Source organism: Ylistrum balloti, unplaced genomic scaffold (assembly GCF_031769215.1).
Source record: "Ylistrum balloti isolate Yb309-2 unplaced genomic scaffold, AGI_CSIRO_Ybal_v1 Utg370230, whole genome shotgun sequence".
Lineage (NCBI taxonomy): Eukaryota > Metazoa > Mollusca > Bivalvia > Pectinida > Pectinidae > Ylistrum > Ylistrum balloti.
The window spans coordinates 1,287,934-1,310,470 of record NW_026782190.1 but is presented as its reverse complement, the minus strand read 5'-3'; the positions used below and the strand labels follow the sequence as shown (position 1 = coordinate 1,310,470).

Here is a 22,537-nt window from a genome sequence, read left to right as displayed (position 1 = left end):
TCAGGAAAATAACATGTAATGTAAAATGACGTCAGGAAAATAACATGTAATGTAAAATGACGTCAGGAACAATAACATGTAATGTAAAATGCCGTCAGGAACAATAACATATAATGTAAAATGACGTCAGGAACAATAACATATAATGTAAAATGACGTCAGGAACAATAACATGTAATGTAAAATGACGTCAGGAACAATAACATGTAATGTAAAATGACGTCAGGAACACTAACATATAATGTAAAATGACGTCAGGAACAATAACATGTAATGTAAAATGCCGTCAGGAACAATAACATCTAATGTAAAATGCCGTCAGGAACAATAGCATATAATATAAAATGACGTCAGGAACTATAACTAGCGCCATAACAGTAGCATGCTTTTTAGCGTTATTGTCGTGACGTATCATCAGCAAGGAAACCAAGAAATTTTGAACATAAAATCGGTACTTTGTTTTATCTTTTCTGGTTGATTTTATTTATCGTTGAAACAATTAAAAAGTCTCAAAAAATATCATACTTATGTTCTCGGCAATTTGTAATGACGTGATAAAATGATATCACAATAAACTAAGAGATGTATTGGACTTAATTGTCACTTAATTGTACATAATTGTCTTTTAGTGAAGATCGATACTTTCGTGCGATGACGTGCTATTTCAAAACAAGGCGAAGTGCTAATATTTTGTATTCATTCATATGAGCTCTTCGAAAGACTTCGAACATGTGAATGATACGAAGTCCAGCGAGCTAAAAGCTGCCATTAGTGTGACGTGAGGAGAATGTCCATCAGATGTGTGCTATATGTGTGACGTGAGGAGAATGTCCATCAGATGTGTGCTATATGTGTGACGTGAGGAGACGTGCTATATGTGTGTCGTGAGGGGAATGTCCATCAGATGTGTGCTATATGTGTGACATGAGGAGACGTGCTATATGTGTGACGTGAAGAGAATGTCCATCAGATGTGTGCTATATGTGTGACGTGAGGAGAATGTCCATCAGATGTGTGCTATATGTGTGACGTGAGGAGACGTGCTATATGTGTGACGTGAGGGGAATGTCCATCAGATGTGTGCTATATGTGTGACGTGAGGAGACGTGCTATATGTGTGTCGTGAGGGGAATGTCCATCAGATGTGTGCTATATGTGTGACATGAGGAGACGTGCTATATGTGTGACGTGAGGAGAATGTCCATCGGATGTGTGCTATATGTGTGACGTGAGGGGAATGTCCATCAGATGTGTGCTATATGTGTGACGTGAGGAGACGTGCTATATGTGTGGCGTGAGGAGAATGTCCATCAGATGTGTGCTATATGTGTGACGTGAGGGGAATGTCCATCAGATGTGTGCTATATGTGTGACGTGAAGAGAATTTCCATCAGATGTGTGCTATATGTATGACGTGAGGAGAATGTCCATCAGATGTGTGCTATATGTGTGACGTGAGGAGACGTGCTATATGTGTGACGTGAGGAGAATGTCCATCAGATGCGTGCTATATGTGTGACGTGAGAAGACGTGCTATATGTGTGACGTGAGGGGACGAGCTATATGTGTGACGTGAGGAGAATGTCCATCAGATGTGTGCTATATGTGTGACGTGAGAAGAATGTCCATCAGATGTGTGCTATATGTGTGACGTGAGGAGAATGTCCATCAGATGTGTGCTATATGTGTGACGTGAGGAGACGTGCTATATGTGTGGCGTGAGGAGAATGTCCATCAGATGTGTGCTATATGTGTGACGTGAGGGGAATGTCCATCAGATGTGTGCTATATGTGTGATGTGAGAGGAATGTCCATCAGATGTGTGCTATATGTGTGACGTGAGGAGACGTGCTATATGTGTGTCGTGAGGGGAATGTCCATCAGATGTGTGCTATATGTGTGACATGAGGAGACGTGCTATATGTGTGACGTGAGGAGAATGTCCATCGGATGTGTGCTATATGTGTGACGTGAGGGGAATGTCCATCAGATGTGTGCTATATGTGTGACGTGAGGAGACGTGCTATATGTGTGGCGTGAGGAGAATGTCCATCAGATGTGTGCTATATGTGTGACGTGAGGGGAATGTCCATCAGATGTGTGCTATATGTGTGATGTGAGGGGAATGTCCATCAGATGTGTGCTATATGTGTGACGTGAGGAGACGTGCTATATGTCTGGCGTGAGGAGAATTTCCATCAGATGTGTGCTATATGTGTGACGTAAGGGGAATGTCCATCAGATGTGTGCTATATGTACTAAAGGATGAAATACTGTCGGCTTAGATTTACGTTATGATGTTTGTTTTACCGCACAACTCTATACTATATAGAAATTATAAAACAAAAGTTAAACTTAGGAAGATAAAATCTATTTGGATAGTATCTTTAACCGCAGTTGTCAAAGTTTTATAATTGATAAAAGTATAAATTAGTGTTACTGAACAAAACAATGCCACAGCAAATGTCCGGAATTCATGGAACTCATGCATTTTGGAGGAAAACATGTACATCTCAAAATATTCTGATAATACTACCAAAGCTTCAAGACAAATACGTTTTGCCTGCATAAATATTCGAAATTAACAGCTACAATGAATTTTAATATTACTTTTTTTGTCTATGTTGGAAAAGATTTTTTTTAAAGAGACAACATTATAAATCCATAAAGGTTTAAGGCGATCTGAAGTAACATTCTATTATTTGACACGGAAAGCTGTATATTTAGAAATAATGATGGAAAAATCAAAACAGCAGTCCACATTTGTTAAACGTTGCCCAGTCGAATTGGTTAAGAATTTATTAGTCCACGAAGCGATGTCATAATCGACTCCTCCCGTTCTGGAAATCTGGTTTTATAATATTCGTTTCCTTTCATCGATTTTAAATTCGAATAAATGATAATAATTGGTTTTTGTCTGAGTTTTGTAGAATGTTGATCAACATTTCCTTACTGCAGGTAATCATTGATACAATTAACACGACGGCTAGTTTCTTGATCAGTCTAATGTGACTTTTAGTCAATAGATTGATTTATCAAGTGAAGAAAGCTGATTCACTCCTCTCGGAATTTCTTCTTTGTTACTCTAATCATATATCCTTGAATACATTTATCCTTCGTAACTTTAAATGACGAGACTTAGAAGGACGGAACAGCTGTATGATGTAGCATCACCCACGAGACCTAGAAGGACCGAACAGCTGTATGATGTAGCATCACCGACGAGACCTAGAAGGACGGAACAGCTGTATGATGTAGCATCACCGACGAGACCAGAAGGACGGAACAGCTGTATGATGTAGCATCACCGACGAGACCTAGAAGGACCGAACAGCTGTATGATGTAGCATCACCGACGAGACCTAGAAGGACGGAACAGCTGTATAATGTAGCATCACCGACGAGACCTAGAAGGACCGAACAGCTGTATGATGTAGCATCACCGACGAGACCTAGAAGGACGGAACAGCTGTATGATGTAGCATCACCGACGAGTCCTAGAAGGACGGAACAGCTGTATGATGTAGCATCACCGACGAGACCTAGAAGGACGGAACAGCAGTATGATGTAGCATCACCGACGAGTCCTAGAAGGACGGAACAGCTGTATGGTGTAGCATCACCGACGAGACCTAGAAGGACGGAACAGCTGTATGATGTAGCATCACCGACGAGACCAGAAGGACGGAACAGCTGTATGATGTAGCATCACCGACGAGACCTAGAAGGACCGAACAGCTGTATGATGTAGCATCACCGACGAGACCTAGAAGGACGGAACAGCTGTATGATGTAGCATCACCGACGAGACCTAGAAGGACCGAACAGCTGTATGATGTAGCATCACCGACGAGACCTAGAAGGACGGAACAGCTGTATGATGTAGCATCACCGACGAGTCCTAGAAGGACGGAACAGCTGTATGATGTAGCATCACCGACGAGACCTAGAAGGACGGAACAGCAGTATGATGTAGCATCACCGACGAGTCCTAGAAGGACGGAACAGCTGTATGGTGTAGCATCACCGACGAGACCTAGAAGGACGGAACAGCTGTATGATATAACATCACCGACGAGTCCTAGAAGGACGGAACAGCTGTATGATGTAGCATCACCGACGAGTCCTAGAAGGACGGAACAGCTGTATGATGTAGCATCACCGACGAGACCTAGAAGGACGGAACAGCTGTATGATGTAGCATCACCGACGAGTCCTAGAAGGACGGAACAGCTGTATGATGTAGCATCACCGACGGGTCCTAGAAGGACGGAACAGCTGTATGATGTAGCATCACCGACGAGTCCTAGAAGGACGGAACAGCTGTATGATGTAGCATCACCGACGGGTCCTAGAAGGACGGCACAGCTGTATGATGTAGCATCACCGACGAGACCTAGAAGGACGGAACAGCTGTATGATGTAGCATCACCGACGAGTCCTAGAAGGACGGAACAGCTGTATGATGCAGCATCACCGACGGGTCCTAGAAGGACGGCACAGCTGTATGATGTAGCATCACCGACGAGTCCTAGAAGGACGGAACAGCTGTATGATGTAGCATCACTGACGAGTAATAGAAGGACGGAACAGCTGTATGATGTAGCATCACTGACGAGTCCTAGAAGGACGGAACAGCTGTATTATGTAGCATCACTGACGAGACCTAGAAGGACGGAACCGCCGTATGCTGTAGCATCACCGACTAGTACTAGAGGAACGGAACAGCTGTATGATGTAGTATCACTGACGAGTCCTAGAATGACGGAACAGCTGTATGATATAGCATCATTGACGAGTAATAGAAGGACGGAACAGCTGTATGATATAGCATCACTGACGAGTCCTGGAAGAACGGGACAGCTGTATGATGCAGTTTGATTAATCGTTTAGGTCTACTGTATCTTACTATTTTGTATTCTGATTTGTATTAAATGGTGTTATTCACGTTGTGTGTCGTTTGTACAATCTTGCAGTGTCGTGTAGATTCACAATCTATGAAGTTATATTATCAGTGTTGAAAAAAGAGATGAAGGGACTTCGGTTTTATTCTTTACGTTTAATGTAGGGTTTGATGTGCATTAACAATTCATACCACTGAGTAATCAGAGTATCCAATGTTTCATGCCAGATTGTCTCCTTTCAGTAGTGACAATAACCAAGCTTCAAATACAAAACGATCACACTCCTGTATCACATTACCCCTCCCACAGTGTTTATAGCAAACATGAATACAACACTAACCCACGTGTACATTTAATGAGTGTCTCTAGACAGTTGTTCCAGATTGAAAACATTTTAAATTGTTTTAATATAGAAATCGACATTGATTTTTTTTCATATTTTAATCTAAAATGAACATTATACTTTATGTGTGGTTGCAATCAATGACACATACTGCATATGTAACTAAAATATTACTCCTTTAATACCTACTTCTACTTCTTGAACAAATGTATAATATCATGACACTTTTATTTTGTACATGCCCGCGTAGGACCATGTTTTTGTATTCTGAAATATATATATACAAAGTGACAATGAAGGGTTTTGAATATTTCTATTTCCTTTCATTGTATCATCGCCAGGAACTGATATACACTGTACATTAATTTTCTGTAAAGTCTTATTCGCATTTTAAACTTATATTAAAACCTGCCGGAAGATAGTGACAATGGCGGAGCTACTTCTTCGCAACAGGTATGGTCATATGAATACGGAATATGCGGATGAAAGGTCAACGCAAGAAACTGTTTTTATAGTGCCAAACACTGAAATATTATAACCTGCATACACTGAAATACTATAACCTGCATACACTGAAATATTATAACCTGTACATTTTGAGACATTATCCACACCTTTACAGTTCTTCAACCTAACTGACCGCAGTGGTAGAGTAGCACTTATGTTCAGAGAGGCTTTTCAATATAACAGACCTAGCAAACAAACAAACTATATGTATCATATCGTATAATCGTATTGAAAATCTTACTCTTGGTGCAATTCTTCAGGAAAAAGCGAAAAGTATACATCCTTATCTAAACCTTGATTATTGATGATGTCTGTGGTTGTGGTGTGCCACAAACGTGCTTACTTCCAAAAGAAACACTTTCATTATTAACATGCGTTTCCCGTCGATTGATAAACAAATAAATTTGTCTTACAGCAAGTAGATACTATTTTACATCGTTCTGGTAATTAGCTTAAAATAAGTAATTCAGTTACCGGTGTCCTGATACATATGTTGCTTACGTCGGCCTGACGATATGTGAACGTTTCCACGTGTAATTGTCAACTGCTTTAGCACGTTCGGATCGTGCACATGTCATAATTGCATTTTACTCGATAACATGTCTAGTTTTACCAAAGTATAAAAATACTTCATCAAAGCAGTCTTATTAGCTTGTGAATTTGCCGGAAAGTTATCTTGAAATCAGGGAAAACCATCATATCTTTTTTGCCTTTAATAGTGAATGTTTAGATTCAATATAATGGTTAGATATTTAGTAGTTGGTGTTAAATTTATATATTTTGATTCATGAGAGAGGCAACCCGGTGCTGCATTGAACTATCGACATACTTGTCTGCTATATAACATGTCGTGATATAAATTATCAATGATGACACGAAACATACCGTGACCATGGCTGTGAGTGTAATTTTGTGGCTCATTCCTCGATGCCGCTTAAATATGTGATTTTTTTCACATGACAATAGAAAATTACTTTCGCCAATCCTTTATATCCCATAATCACCCCTCTTTTTTCGCGAAAAAAACTCAGTATGTCTAAAGTGCGGACATATTACGATGATGATCCTGAAGTCATCACTATCGTGAATGGTCACGTGTCTTCTATGATAATTTAAACTCAGTTATATTGCAATATTGTCATGACAAATGCGTACGGTAAAGCTTCCCATAAGGGCTTAGACTTTAGGAATTGATAAAGAGTAAAATTAAGGAAGAAAGATTTGAAATCACCATTTTTTTTTACAAACACCATTAGACACGATTGACATCGTGGAGTGAACAGACAAACACTCACACTTTTTTCTTGATATTTTTTTTTATGAATAATTGTCACCTATAGCCAGGATATATCAACAACATAAAAATCAATTTCCGAACAGGAAAAAATTCCTGACTGTGTATTTATTGATAATTTTACACAAGGGCGATTGTAATATCTACAAAACATCTGCCTACATTCTGAGCCTGTCGCCCAGATTAGACATTTTATGACTGCAGATTCTTCGATTCTTCCGACAATCCGACAGACCCGCCATAATTGTCCTCTTGGCATTTGTGCTGTTGGCTAACAAAGAAGTATATACTGAAATGTTGTTTATCGTGGCAATGTTGACCCAATTGAACCTAACCGCAAATTTACATAAACAACGGAACCCTCCGTTCCTAAAGAAATGGCCATTGTCAATGCCAACATCTTTCTCTGTAGAATCACGGACATAGTTTTTACATCAATGTTGATTTATCCGCGCTATACATGCTACCGGCTTTCGACAAACTTTCTCCTTTTCCGGTCCCGGGAGGTATATTGCCCATTTTGGATTCCACACTCTTATGAACAAGTTGTAGCGATTTATCACTAAGGACAGTGTTTCTATTCATTATCGCCATTTAAATGTTAGATTGCAAAGTTTAATTGTACGACAAAAACCTGTCGAGCATGTATACCTGATACAGAACAGCAAACTGTTAATCCGATAGCAGTGTTGCTTTATCTTGAAATTAACCAAGATAAGAAATAATACTATCGTGTATTGTATTGGTACAGGTGGTACGGGGGAAACGGGGTAACTCACGTGATCAATATACGGGGTACGGGGTTCGGTGGTATGCCATCCAAAGCAAGCGGGCAAAGTGCCTTGCTTAAGGATACAACAACGGCATCACAGACCGGTCTGTCTATGATCTTCCTGAGAAAATAAACAACCACGGATAGGCAGTGTAGAACTACATGTCTCGGAGTCTTAGGTTATGCCTTCTCTAACGCTGTACAGAACTATCACATCCCCGGGCTTATTAGGTCTGTCATACACTTAGCGGTATTGTACTGAGGAAACTTGCATATATATTAATAGGAAATCAATTTTCTAAGATATAATCTATTGATAATAATTGAGCTGATATACAACGTAATAATCATAATAAAATTGTATGGTTTTGTAAATATATGATCATATTTATCTTGAAAAAACAGTAATATATATCATTCAATATTAATAAACCATACAGTCATAGGGAAAATGGAAGAAAACATTACCAAATTATTTTTTTCCATTGTTTTCAAAGGTATTGTTTATGACGTAATACCTTTCCCACGTCTAGAGCAAATGAATGAAAACATTACCAACTGGAGATTCTACCATTGTTTTCAAAGGTATTGTTTATGACGTAATACTCCTCCCATACATTAAACATACATATACAATGTTCTAGTCCCAAACCACAAGACAGCGCTTGTAGATAAGAAAAAAAACTTTTACTTTCAGGTTAAAGGTATAAACATTTTCACATTTTTATTGTCTTTGTCAAACGCCTATATTTTACGACGAATTACCGATGCCTTAAGACGTCTGACTGTCGTTTTTTGAAAATAATTACTCCCTACTGTCTCACTTTTTAAATTAGAGTCAAACAAACACCATTTTCTCTTTTTTTTTCACACGGAAAATCCTTCACATTGCAACTCTAGTCAGGAGTGACCTTCACAATCCTGAACATTTCAAGGATTTTGTGACAAATTTTTGTACTATTGGAATTCTTCCCAAAATAGCCCACTCATATTCACATATTTTAAATCCAACGTATCACACCTAGTCTATCGGCGTTAACCTTTTGTGATTGATTTACGGTTAAATTAATGAAATGTTGCAGAAATATTTTCTTTTCTTGAGAAAATTGTGTCTTGTGTGGAATCTCAAACGGCTTCATGTTGTCTTGTATTTGGTTTCGAGACATTTTCAAGCATGCAGTAAGTTTCACAATTATTGGTCATACAAATGCATTAACAGTTCATTTTGGAAAACTAAAGATAATATCCTTATCCTGGAATACATCGTCATTGCCTCAGATTTTAGTAGTCATATCGATATCATTGACCTTAATATAATGTTACCAATCAGAAGACAACATATATATTCCTCATTCAGATTTGTTAATATTGAGTGTCAGGGTATTTCAGTCTTAGTCCTGCAAATGATAGGATATAAATTTCATCTGTTCTACAACAATTAAAAAAAAAAAAAAAAAAAGCTTTAAGCTTATTCTTTTCAAGGATTCTGTTTGGACTGTGTTAAAGACGGTCTTACAGACGGAGGAAACTACAGCACACAGGACAAAATCACGCATGCCATGTGCATTTGGGAAATCGAGCCCAAAAACATCAGGTGGTTAATCAAGTGCATTGCCACCCGCCGGTCATAATTGTTATACATAGATGTATAATACCCAGCTGGGATTAGTGAAAAATAAGTAAAAAGGATACTTCATATGTATATTCTCCTTTTTATTAGCTATAACATCAATTTGTCTGAAACTAAATGTGCAACGTACCTACATGACAGACTGTTTATGTAAGTTTCTTTTTCTGCTGAAACGTCATCACTTCAAATTGTACAGCTCAACCAAACCATGGAAACTTAACAGTACTACATTTATCATATGGTAGAAAGACGTTGTTTCTGTGTTTTTGCGATATTTCCGAAGCTAAACAAAAATATTTATGTTATAATACAATAACGAGTTATTTGTTTTTGCACCAGAAATAACGACTTTGTCAACTGATGAGATGTTGGTGTGTGATATTCGTAAAACATATTTAAATTATCATTAGAGTATATTTAAGTTTTCGAATGAAACAATTTAAAAATTCTTAGGAGCTTAACAATTTCAGTAAAATCGGTGAAAAACCAGACTTTTGCTTTAAAGAATTGACAAACTTGCAGACATATTTACCCTATTATCTATGATTGATGATTGGACTTGTCATTCTTGTAGATGTGAAATTCAACAAGACATGTATAGATATTTTGTATCTTTATGTTTATCTGTAGGTCTGGAATTCCCTCCCGACCATATGTTATAGTATTGATTGTTACAAGTGTGTTGTCATCACCATGGCTTATTCATTGCTAAAACGTTTTGTAAGGTTATGCGATCGAGGCTCCCGAAAAAAAATCTGAAATTTCCCGAGAGGTGTCCTGTTTCTGTCAAGTTACTTGTAGTGATGCCCCCTTATTACACTCACAGTTGACAGAAACTAAGATTAATGACGCTAAAGTCTTTTCTTGATTGTAGCCTTGCGTGGGATGCATTCCTTTGTTAACGGAAATGTTTCTTCACACATAGTAAAACACTGGTCGTTTCATTTTTTAGCAATTTGTGATGCATCACACGATACATTTTTCATATATGAGGTGTTAATTTCCTCAAATATAACAGGAAACATCTGTAGCTAAACATTTGTGTTGATAATTATTCTATAGAGTATCGCATTCAGTTTTATTACAATATTTCGATATAATTCTAGGCAGCTTTATTTATGTAAATTGTACACGTAACAAAACAGTCTAAAAAATACTTGTAAGATATTAAACAGTGTTTGCGTTTGCATTTGTGCAGATACATTGATTGCCAATTAAATTCAGGTGGATCACGCTTTTGGACAGAAAATGATGGAAGACGACACTCATTATATTTCAAATGTTCTTTGTCGATGTTCTTGTAATGAACGCAGACCAAATACTCTTTAGAATTGCATTAGCCATATCACCACCACTGCAATCATTAACAGAAATATCTTCATAATTGTAATGTAAATTTGTACACAAAATGTAAATTTGTACACAGAATGTGAATTTGTACACAGAATGTGAATTTGTACACAGAATGTGAATTTGTACACAAAATGTAAATTTGTACACAGAATGTGAATTTGTACACAGAATGTGAATTTGTACACAAAATGTAAATTTGTACACAGAATGTACACAGAATGTGAATTTGTACACAGAATTTGAATCTGTTCACAAAATATAAATTTGTATACAGAATATAAATTTGTATACAGAATATAAATTTGTATACAGAATATAAATTTGTATACAGAATAAATTAACAATATACTTATAAGTGATTGTCCTGAAGATAAGAGAGTGATTGCACCATCTGAACATCTTAACTTACACTGTGCAGTAATGTTTAATTGAGGAATATCCATCAAAGGATGAGAGAACCAACATAATCAGAACCATCAATACATCAATATGGCGGAACACTGCTTCCAGTAAGCCGATCTAACGGATATTAGGTGTCGGACTTGGTGCTGTCCCCATGTGCTATCGGTATGATCTTATATATATGACCGGCTGTAAGTGGTCATAATAAGATTTAGTCTGACTAATACGGCAGACAACAGACGGTTGTATTATTCCTCCGCTATCCCCCGTATTGTCCTGTGGTCAGTGACTGGTCATTTGGCCAGTTATTTTACACCGTAATCCACATGAATTGATATTGCCCGGATCTTGGCTGAGATTGCGTGGCAATTTTAGGACCACATACAGTGGATCTATTCAATATATTAACCACTGTTTGTGTACCCCTCTGATTAAATTACACATCGAAAATTAATGATATCCGTTTTGCCAATATGAAATGTCTTTTGCTCGGTATAATCAGAACATATTTAATATGAAGAATAGGTAATTTGCTCCCTTTCAGACTGTGACATTGTTAGTGGGAGATTATAATTACGCTCATCTCATTTCTCCTAGATACAACCTAAATAAACCAGGCTGTTCCTCGTTAATGGAAATTAACTCTCTACTCATTTTGAATTTCGAATAATAAGTTAATAATATTTCTGGAACATTTGGGACCTCGTAAAAATGGCTATTAATATTGGTATGTTTAGTATGAGTATCATATATAATGAATATAATGCATTCACGTGTTTGTGAATCGCAGCTGCCACTTGGATGTTAAAGTAGGCACATCAATAAAAAAAAAACAAAGCAAAAACAAAAAAAAACAAAAAAAAAACAAAAAAACAAAAAACCCAAAAAACAAAGAAAAAAACAAGAAAAAAAAACCCACAGGAATTAAAGCAAAGAAGTATGAAAAATTTACTTAACCGTTAAATTCATCATGTTTGTCTCGTGAAAATACAGTATTCTAAAACTCCTACATTGTTCTGTAGAACACTCACCATACATATATATCTATATATAGTGATTGATCGATACAATATGGACGATCCAGGAAGATAGATGACTTTACAGGACTGAATAAAATGCCAAATAATTTTTACGAAACAAGCACATAAAGTTTGAAAATAACAGGGGGAATACCGATATATCAAAATAATACTTAATTCAAATTCAATTCGATGAAACGAGGGCAAAATCTTAACGTATATATGCAATTATTTTTACATGAATACCAAGTCAAGACTGTACGGATACTTAGTGATACAAAGATGGACATGTAATTCTAGCCGCAAGCTGCATAATAGAAATATGACAAACCAGAAATGTGACACACATTGTACGTATGCACTACTAAGGTCCCTGACATTGAAGTACTTCTATGACCTGAAATTATAAAATTTCCACTCGAAACGAAATTACATGCATAATTTGCAAGACTTAATATTCCGACGAAAATTGTGGTTTTACTAAACAGAAAATAAGTGAAGTGTAAATAATATATAACGGTTGACTTCTGATTCAACGTTATGTAATTAATGTAAGTTGTCATTCGGAACAACATTATATGTAGAGAGTAATTAAGCATTAGAACTATAAATCACACGCCCGATTGGCGGAAGCATTAAAACGTCGGTCGGTCTTGTGATATATACCGAGCAGGAGCCCGCCTTCATCTGTCCACGCGCCATTCATTACCAACGTTTGGCGATGTGCTGAAAATAGAGGCATGGCGTATTGATAGGAGTTCGCCATGTCTGATGCATGCGTTATTGCATTACAATTGTTGTTTACTGAAAACTAAAACAGTCCATCAAAGCTGATATAGTTCATGCCTAACACGTGTTACAACGTTCACGAATAAAGCTGATCCATATCTCACCAAATACAAGGTTCAAATACATTACTCAAATCAAAAGCAGACATGGCTGATTTTCTCTGATTTTTGAATATTTATATAATCTTAGGATGATGCAAGATTTGATAGCTTTCAGCAAATAAAAAAACCCATCAGATTTGGTCAAATTTATATAATAAACGTTTTACGTGTCAGTGGGTTGAATACAATATTCTACCTGGGTACCATGCTACGGTTATGTCTCATCTGTAGAACCATTGAAGTTTGGTTTAGACAGAAGGAAGATACATCTTATTTGATTTGTTCAATATTTGGAATGTAATCTATTGAAGTTATACACACTAACACTTACCTATAAATACGTATACTGACTTCACTATATAAAGCATACAAAAAAAGGATCACAAAAATTGCCAGGCAGCTAGCTCTTACTTCAACATTTATTGATTCAGTGTAAATAGTCTTTACACTCTGAATCATAGGACTATGAATCAAACGCCGCCTTTTGTTTCACGTTTCAGTCTCCATAATATGTTGGCTGTCAAACTGCCTCACATCTGATCTCTCTCACAGCGGAAACGCGGTCACCGGAAGTGAGAGGTTAGACCAATCACATTACTTGATCTATATTGACTTTGACATAGAGTACGCGGTCATGTGAAAGTCGTTTTGTTTTACGATCACATGCCGACAATAATCGCTCATAGAGATGAAACACAGAAAAAGTTAACATAGTTATAAACGATTGATAAGATATATCATGATGCAAACTATTTTTCCAGTGTCGTATGTGGTGTAGAATTATTAACCACGTACTGTAATAATGATTGTAAGGGAATGGAATTATTCAGATGTTTTATGGACATGTGGCCCAGGTTTTAATTTTCTGTAAAAAAGATATGGACTCAAATGCCCGACCAATTGCGCCGCCCCCATCCCCAGCCCCATGCCCCAAGCTGTAAGCCTGGCATACAACAGTAATTAATATAATATAAGGTTATATCTTGCTTTGCAGTTATTGTAACAAAAAACGTCCATTGATATGCCGATACGTAATCCTCTAAGCGAGGAAGCAGTGCCGCACTGACATTTTAACATACTACCGAATTCCCTTGTTAAGGCAGAGCCGTAGACGAGTGGTAATAGGTCAACTTTGTTTTTGAGTGTACGTTTTGTTACTCAAGAGACAAACTCGGGCGCCCTTTTTTATAATATGATAACGTTCGTCCTCTATTTTACGTAGTCGTGACCTCTGTTTATATAACGAGACAGGTTAAAACCCAAGAGGTTTACTTTTTCTCTCCTTAAATAAGTCTCCTTCTACAAGGGTTGAAATGGTTTCTTCATCAACTAAATTGATTTTCATTTAAACGTTGGGTAGCGTTTCGTGCCATTGACCTCTACAGAATCGACTAAACGTTGTATATTGTTTACCGTTGCTGGCTTCATTTCTTTCTTATATATCATGGAATAAAATGTGTTAATTTCTTATTGTATTTAAAATTGAGGGGGGATTTCATAACAGTAAGAATCAAATGACCACATTTTCCTGATAAACCTCTCAAATAGCAATTCAGTATTTCCTGTTGCAGAATTAAACAAGCATAAAGTTAAGTACGTCCATTTAAGGCTTTCCTATCACACTTCTCACATTATACATGTGAATTTAAAGAGAATATAAAGATAGGCGGGAAAACGATCTAATCAGAATATTGTTTCCGCTTCATAATCAAATCATTAAACGTGACATTTATGTCATTCGATTTATCATTTTCACAATTATTTTATTCCAATACAATATAATAAGTGTTGTACGATTTTTAAGAGAAAAACTTCCCTGACACTATCTCACGAACGAAATGACGAAAGAAGCAAGTGTCTGAACTGAGGCCATAGTTACTGACGAAAACACGCTGATCTTTTCGGGATTTGACATAGCTCGGTATGTGTATTGAAATAATACCGTACAACACGTGCCGCTTCATAACAACTGTTTGTCCACGTTATGGATGATATGGTATGTTTATGAAATAACAATCATACGGGTGTCTAGAGTGTATAATGATTTTGCTGATGTTAGCTTAAGAAATGTACACAATTTATGTGTAGTCCCGTCAGTTATTGCTGCTACAGTATGGTGGTAGTTATCAGAAGCTTGGTAAAATCATATATCTGATAAGGTTTATGGCTTCTAGATTATAAAGTTAATGACAAAGACATACAGATTTGCAAAGAATGTTCCTGGTATTCCGTTCGCTTTCATAATGGTTTTTAGATGTGGTTTTTTCACGATGTTCAACTTGAAAACGATTTTTTCATCAGATTCCGAATCCAATAAACGACCAAGTTGTGATACGAATGGATATAAAGAATGATACAAAAAATTATGTGCAAATGGACTGTTTGAACCTGCAGCCTGTCCCACCACAAATGGACATATTTTGACCCAGTCTTGTAATATCTTGTGATACCTAATTTGTATTTTTTAGTTTATGTTACTGTTCTGGTACTCAATGATACAAACGATGGTGATGCCTATTTTGCATTTCGGTTATATAATCATCCATTTGAATCTATCTTCTACATTCTTATTCCTAATATTATTATTATCTGTTATCTCTAATTTTGATTGATGTGTCTGTATACTTGTTTATGCACTGTAAGGAGAGGGCTTTCATAGACTCTGCCTGTTGCCCAATTCCTACTGTCAATACCACCATGACAATAAAATATTCTGAAAGTAAAAATACAAAAAAGGATAAAGTTAGGATCTTAAAGAGGTTTCATTTCATATGGGATTCTTTGAAAGGGAGTTTAGATTGTTTGATTATATTTACTGTTTTTTGCGAGCCTTGGCGAACAAAAAATTAAATCTTGAGATTTTTATTTTCAGTTTTATTAAATCTTAAATGAAATATAACCAAATTGAAGATGTCTATGTCGCAAAACATAGAAAAGTCCAGACTTGAAGGAAAAAATCCAGTGGAAACAGCTATTTTATTTCCAGTTTCCATTACATGACGGATAGTCATTGTTCATATTATAACATCAAGATTAATTTCTAATTTCTGCCTGATGCAGCCAAGCAAAAAAAAAACAAAAAACAAAACATTACATTAGCGACACATGTAGAAATATAGCATTTGGCCGGTGGGGGGAGGGGGCGGCAAATTAACTGTATAACAGACCGATTATGCGATAAAAAGTGTAAGGAAATCACTTTGTATGGATACATCATCATATCCATTTATTATAAACTGCTGTACTTAGTTAAAGCCTGTGGGAGTACCGATCTAACTTGTATCCTTCAACCTTAAATTATAACACTTGTATGAATTAGCAATAAGCCGGTTCTGTGATGCTTGCCAATTTTCTATATTCTAGTATATGTCTTCCACTTCGAAATATGACCATTACCTTTCATATTTACAAAGGCATTAAAATATTTGCTAGTTTTACACTATGTGTTGTTAATTTCCATGTCTTATATGCAATATTAAACGTCATTTTGGCGTCATGGTACTCTTTAACTTTCTTGAGTTGACTTGTCCTCATTCTGTCGTTAATTCGTTTTCTTATCATAATTATTTTTCCTTCGTCGCCTTTCTCCCCGACAATCTCAAAAAATATAATAATCAAACTTTGCACTAATAATCATGACTTCTGTTGTAGAAAAATGAAACTTAGCAGGGGGATGATATTTTTATTTGAATAACGAAAGTCCACTTTTCTCTTTTGACAGGTCGAAATTGAAACAATCGGATTTCGATCAAATTCGTATAAGAATCAGGACTACCTTGTGATACCGGTCGTTATTGTTACCTCATTTATACATTTCCACGAAATGACCGCCATTTCCAGGCAATCAATTGGTCGAAATTTGATTTATTTGTTCTACTTTAATGAAGTTTGATGTTGCGTTCCGGACGAGGCATGGACAGCTGAAGTGACTTCCGCTGTTGCTTGTTAAATATTCATTCATTCCCCTCTATAAAACAATGGAATAATTCATTTGTGTACAATCCCTATGTGACGTGTTTTCGAAGCTGTACATAAGAAGCAACACGAAATCACCATTATGTCGACATAATCATAATCCAAACTGGAATTCAATAAAACACGGACAAAATACAAACACAAAGAAAGTACAAAGAGAATAAATCCATGTTTACCGTTATAGTACGCCTTTTTTTCACCCCCCCCCCCCTACCCCCACCCGCCATCGGCGACACCCGCCATGTAAAGTTTTGTCAATCCACGCAGGAAATGTCACGTTCTCAAACATATCAACATATTGATTGATGGAGATGTACATACCAAGTACTAGATATCCTGCAATGAACTAGCGCCAGTTTTCTTTGAATTGCTACCACTAAGAACCATTCTTTTTGCACATTTATCATTAAGACACTTTTACGGTCATCATCATTCTTATACATTGTACAAAATCTCTGTTGCCAAACTACTGAAACCCGATATAACGTTACAATCAGTTTTCGCGCACAAGACAGAAATCTCATATTGTTAAGTTCGCTTCTGTCTTTGCCGAATGCAAAACTTCCAAACTCTTGTTGCGATCAATAGTTGGAATTTTCCTGCCAGCCTGACCCAGGAATGATTAATTATATCTTTAAGTTTCCTGCCGTGCAAGGTACTGAAAATCGTAGCACTGAACCCATTGTACCGCACCATGATCAATGCCATATTGAATGTGTAAAAAGCACTGATGTCTAGATGATACGGCAAAATACAGTCTTGCTACATATAGGATAATTGGGTTTAATCAAGTATGTAGTAAAATAGTTCTCGGATATGAAATAATAAATCGGACCATTGCCTTGAGACACATTACTACGTCTTTGGTAAAGTTTTTGGTCATAATTTATGACGTTTGTTTCGTGTTTCGGCTGTTGTGATTCGTTGCGACTTCCAATATCATATATCTTTCTTTTAGGCATAGTTTCAAATTCTGAGGCTATGAATTCTGCTGTAAACATAACAAGGAGACGGCACTAATTGCAAAACATAATTGTTTTTGCGTCATATAGTTTCTTGTGCTATTGAAGGGAAATATTTGAGTTCTTATTTACCGGCTTCTGAATAAATCAAGATGATCTGAGGATGTTGACGTGATCATCACAAATGCTAAAATAATATCTAACTACTTAGAAGGAATGCATATCATATATTTGAAATGTACATCAAACATAGAACTTTACAACATTTTCACGGAATCTTATAACCTTTACAGTAAAGAATGGTGTAACATATGTCATTTTCCTAAACTAAAAACAAAGCAGAAATCAGCTTTCCTCGATCTTGATGTTTAATTCAAGATTTACATGGCGGGTATGTGCATAACGATAAGTCGTCCAATAACTTTGTCTTTAACTTCAAACACTATTACATTTCCTTTAAAAAAAAAAAAAACCAAAAAAACAGGTTTTCTTGATAACGAAGGGAATCCAACGTAAACATTTTCCATTTGAATCTTTCCAAAGAAGAAATACTTGCTAATCACGCTTCAGTATTACAATCAAATAGATTTCCTATAAATGATATAAATACGGACTTCCCGTGTTATGTTATATTCCTTAACTTCACAAGAAACCCTATATGTTTCATTGCCGACTCGTCCATTGTTTAACCAATTCTTGATCAAAATCAATAACCATTATTCGTAGTATTATCTAATATCGGTTACTGTCTTATTGTGGTACTTTTACCCAAGAACTGGAAATAATAGAGTGTTGATTTTAAATAATGCAAATCATCCTTAAGATCATTTGATATTTCCACAGTGTACTCCATTCTAATCTGAGCGAGCGACTTCGCTCTCTTGTAATGAGAGCTTCGTGTTCCAAAATATGAGAACGGAAATAAACAATAACATGTTGTTATGAACTGTATTGAAGCGTTTTTCGTGAAAATATACGGATGACGAAGTCGGGATTGATTGTAAGACCTACGGGAACTTTGCCTCTCTGTTGGTTGACCTGGATTTTGTTTTCATATGAGGCTGAGTTTATCGAAGGTTTTATCAAACAAGTTCACAAAGACATCGCAAAGTCGTTTAATTTCACTTTCAGATATATTAATGAGGTCTTGACTTTAAATAATATGAAATTAATTGACCATGTCCATCGTATACATCCACCAGAATTGGAAATCAAGCACACGACAAGCTCCTGCGAAAGCTTCATGGGCAGCTTTCCATCAAGCTGCATGATGAACATTACAATTTCAATTTCCCTATTGTGAACTTTCAATTTCTGGCAACATTCCTATATCCTCAGCTTATAGTTTTTACACGTGGCAGCTGATTCGATATCCGAGGGCCTGATCCCTTTATCACGATTTTCGTCCAGGAAATCGTCAACTGAGAGTTAAACTCATAACACAGGATTTCTAATGATGCAGAATGAAGAGAATGTTACGGTCATAATTTTGATATGAAGCTTGGCGAGTTGGATTCTCTTCAGTTGCATGTTTGTTTCGTTATTGTATACCTTATTCTCATTTGAGAACGTGAAATTACTTGCTTGGATTGACCAAGGTTAACATGGCGGTTGTCGTCGATAAAGCAAAAGACGCTTACCCGTCAGGAACACCTGGTTTCATTCGCCTTGAACTTTTTCATGAATCTCCATGTAAATGTTAATTTTGTTCATATTTTGCCCTAGATTTATTTAATTTAATTTGATATTATGTTGACATGTTGGTATTTTGTATGTTTGTTTCCTTTGTATTAGCTTACGTATCTGACAAACATCAAAATAAAATAATTCAAAACTTGAATGCCTTTGCACCAAATCATTCGGTTTTTGTTTCAAAATAATCAGCTTGTGTCATAATTTTGCTCCACTGTATCTGAATCTGATTGTATTATAAAAAGTATTATGAATTTGTTTTTCTTTTGTGCAATCGTTACATACTCCAGTCCAAAACATGCAACACATAGCCTCTAAATGAAAGTATTGCTTCGCCTCATAGGTGTCTATCGTGAAACTGCATTCCCCAATGATAGCGATCTTAGTATTTTTAATCGTTCTCTGGCAAATAGGAAGCGTTAAATGGACACATGGCATATTGATAGGAATATCAAATTCCATATATTTGCAAGATAACATTTTGCCATGGCCTAGATGAGTTTAATTATAGTTATATCAAATTTTTATGAGGAAGTGGTCATATCACTCATGGAATTTCGGTCTTTGTTAATGGATGTGTCAGATTTAATACATGGCTCCGGTCAGTATGAAATCAATCTATTAATGATGGTCTTTTTGTTACAGGTCACCGATTCTTTACAGATCGAGGGTACGCCACCCGTACACCCGAAATACTTGCCACTAAGAAAAACTACACAGTGAAAAGGGGCAACCTCGCTATTTTACACTGCACTGTTCAGAATCTCGGAACGAAGACGGTAAGCAATCTCCTTCACAACACTGCTCCAAATCTCCCTTGACTTCACCCCCCCCCCCCCAAAAAAAAAAAAAAAAACGGAAAAAAGTTATGAAAAGAATCGTACTCAGCAGATTGAATGATGTACACACTGAATCTTATACTAATTCACCCTAAACAATAATTGTTTATATATAACTTTTTGTCTAAAACAATGGAGGCCATCATTGATTTTTGAGGTGATACATTGTGGATTTAAACCATATTCATTTCATTTGTACTGGATGTATTTAATCAATGCATCTCTTCAGATGGGAAACATTTCAAAAATACTCTATCATTAAAACATTGCATTGAAAGTTTTGTGTGTGAGATGTAATACACATATAATTCTCATATTACGTATTTTAGCAAAATATGAAATTTAACAAATCCTTTATTATTATAACCATCACATCAAAATCAACCTTATTTGGTGAGACTGGTTTGGTGTTCTATATATACACGAATGTATTCTTGATATGTGCTTATTAATGAAATGCATGTGAAACACATAAATAATTTTAGCAGATAAACTTGATAAAAGACAGATTCTAAGTTATTTGAAGTAATTACGAAAGATGAATGCATTGTAATTTATTCTTCGGTTAATTATGATGTATGTAGTGGTGTACCCAATATAACGAATTTCGCCAGTTTTAACCTTATCATTAGTCAACTTTTTGTGATGGTACTGAGTGACTGATATTCGAATTTCGGGTAAACCAGCAATTTAGAATTATACAATACTGCTATTGAATTAACGATTTTCTGTATGGAATCTCATATAGGTCTTGGTAGAGCGAAGTAACTTAATGATCGAGTTTAATTCATTATCGGGCAAACTGTATCTCATTTTTGATTTATATTCAAAGGCTTTATTCTCTTGTGCTAATTTTGTAACAAAGATATTTTATCTATTTTCATTCCCACGTTGTGTCAGTCTGCTGATATGACAAATGAGGTGATTTAAGATAAACGGATTACCTAGGATTACAGAATTGTAAATAAATATCGCTGTAGTGGATCATGATAAAACTACACCCAACTACAAGTGGTTTACTTGATATGTAATTATGTTTTTTTTTCAACGTAAATATAGCACATCGGTCCTTTGCGTAAAGGTTTAAACATGTTGTATGTATGGTGAACGTCATATACATAAATGACATCATTGTAATGCTGTTGATAGAAATGTGTAATGAAAATAATTAACTAATAAGTTATTATGTGAAAATAGAGATATGAAAAAGCCAAGATCTGTTTTCATTTTATAGCCACATACCAAGAATTACTATGATTTTCCTTACATTGGCAGATTCCCAATGTTGGATTTCTTCATCCACGCTAGATCTATTTCTTTTAAGATAGGTAAATTAATTATCATCAACTTTATTAATCAAAGAATGATTTGTAGTGTATAAACATTGAACAAGTAAGCAGCTTTGTAAATTACAAACACTATTAAGATGTTACACATGTACACTCTTCATTGAAATAAAAGCTTTGACGTGAATATTCTTTAAAATGCAACTTGCTCTTAACATTCATTTTTTACGTATGAGAAGGGCAATGCGTTCTATTGCATGCTGGTATCTCATTGTCTTGTAATCAATAATTCGTACATGTATGTGATGGTTGAATGTTGTAATAAATACGATGAAACTGAAATCAACTCCAACTGATCCTCATGTCTGCAATGCTCGTTTTGTCTCAAAACAATCCCCGTGCTAGATGTTTACAAACCTAACTAGAGCGTTTCTAGATGAAGCTGATCGAGGCAGTTTGATGTCTACAATACATTTATATCTGCGATGAGTGTTAGAGTCCGTATTTGGGACTTAAATAATTTATTGTATTGGAAGAAGCATCAGTCAACTGGGAGTCACCGAGGCCACTACAAGTAAGATTAGGATAACCTTGTTCTACATGTACATGTAAACTGCCAATCCCTGAGTTGTCGGCTTCTTAGATTGGCTGCCAGGCTATATTACATCC

The 22,537-nt window shown here is 36.1% G+C and overlaps 1 protein-coding gene across 1 annotated transcript in view; it reads left to right on the top strand.

Moving 5' to 3' along the window:
- The window catches only part of LOC132551989 (zwei Ig domain protein zig-8-like), a 70,808-nt gene that overhangs the window by 30,376 nt on the left and 17,895 nt on the right, over positions 1-22,537 (top strand). The window contains exon 3 of the mRNA XM_060216134.1: positions 20,389-20,522. Coding sequence (XP_060072117.1) covers positions 20,389-20,522 — 134 coding nt within the window. The remainder of the gene's footprint in view (positions 1-20,388; positions 20,523-22,537) is intronic.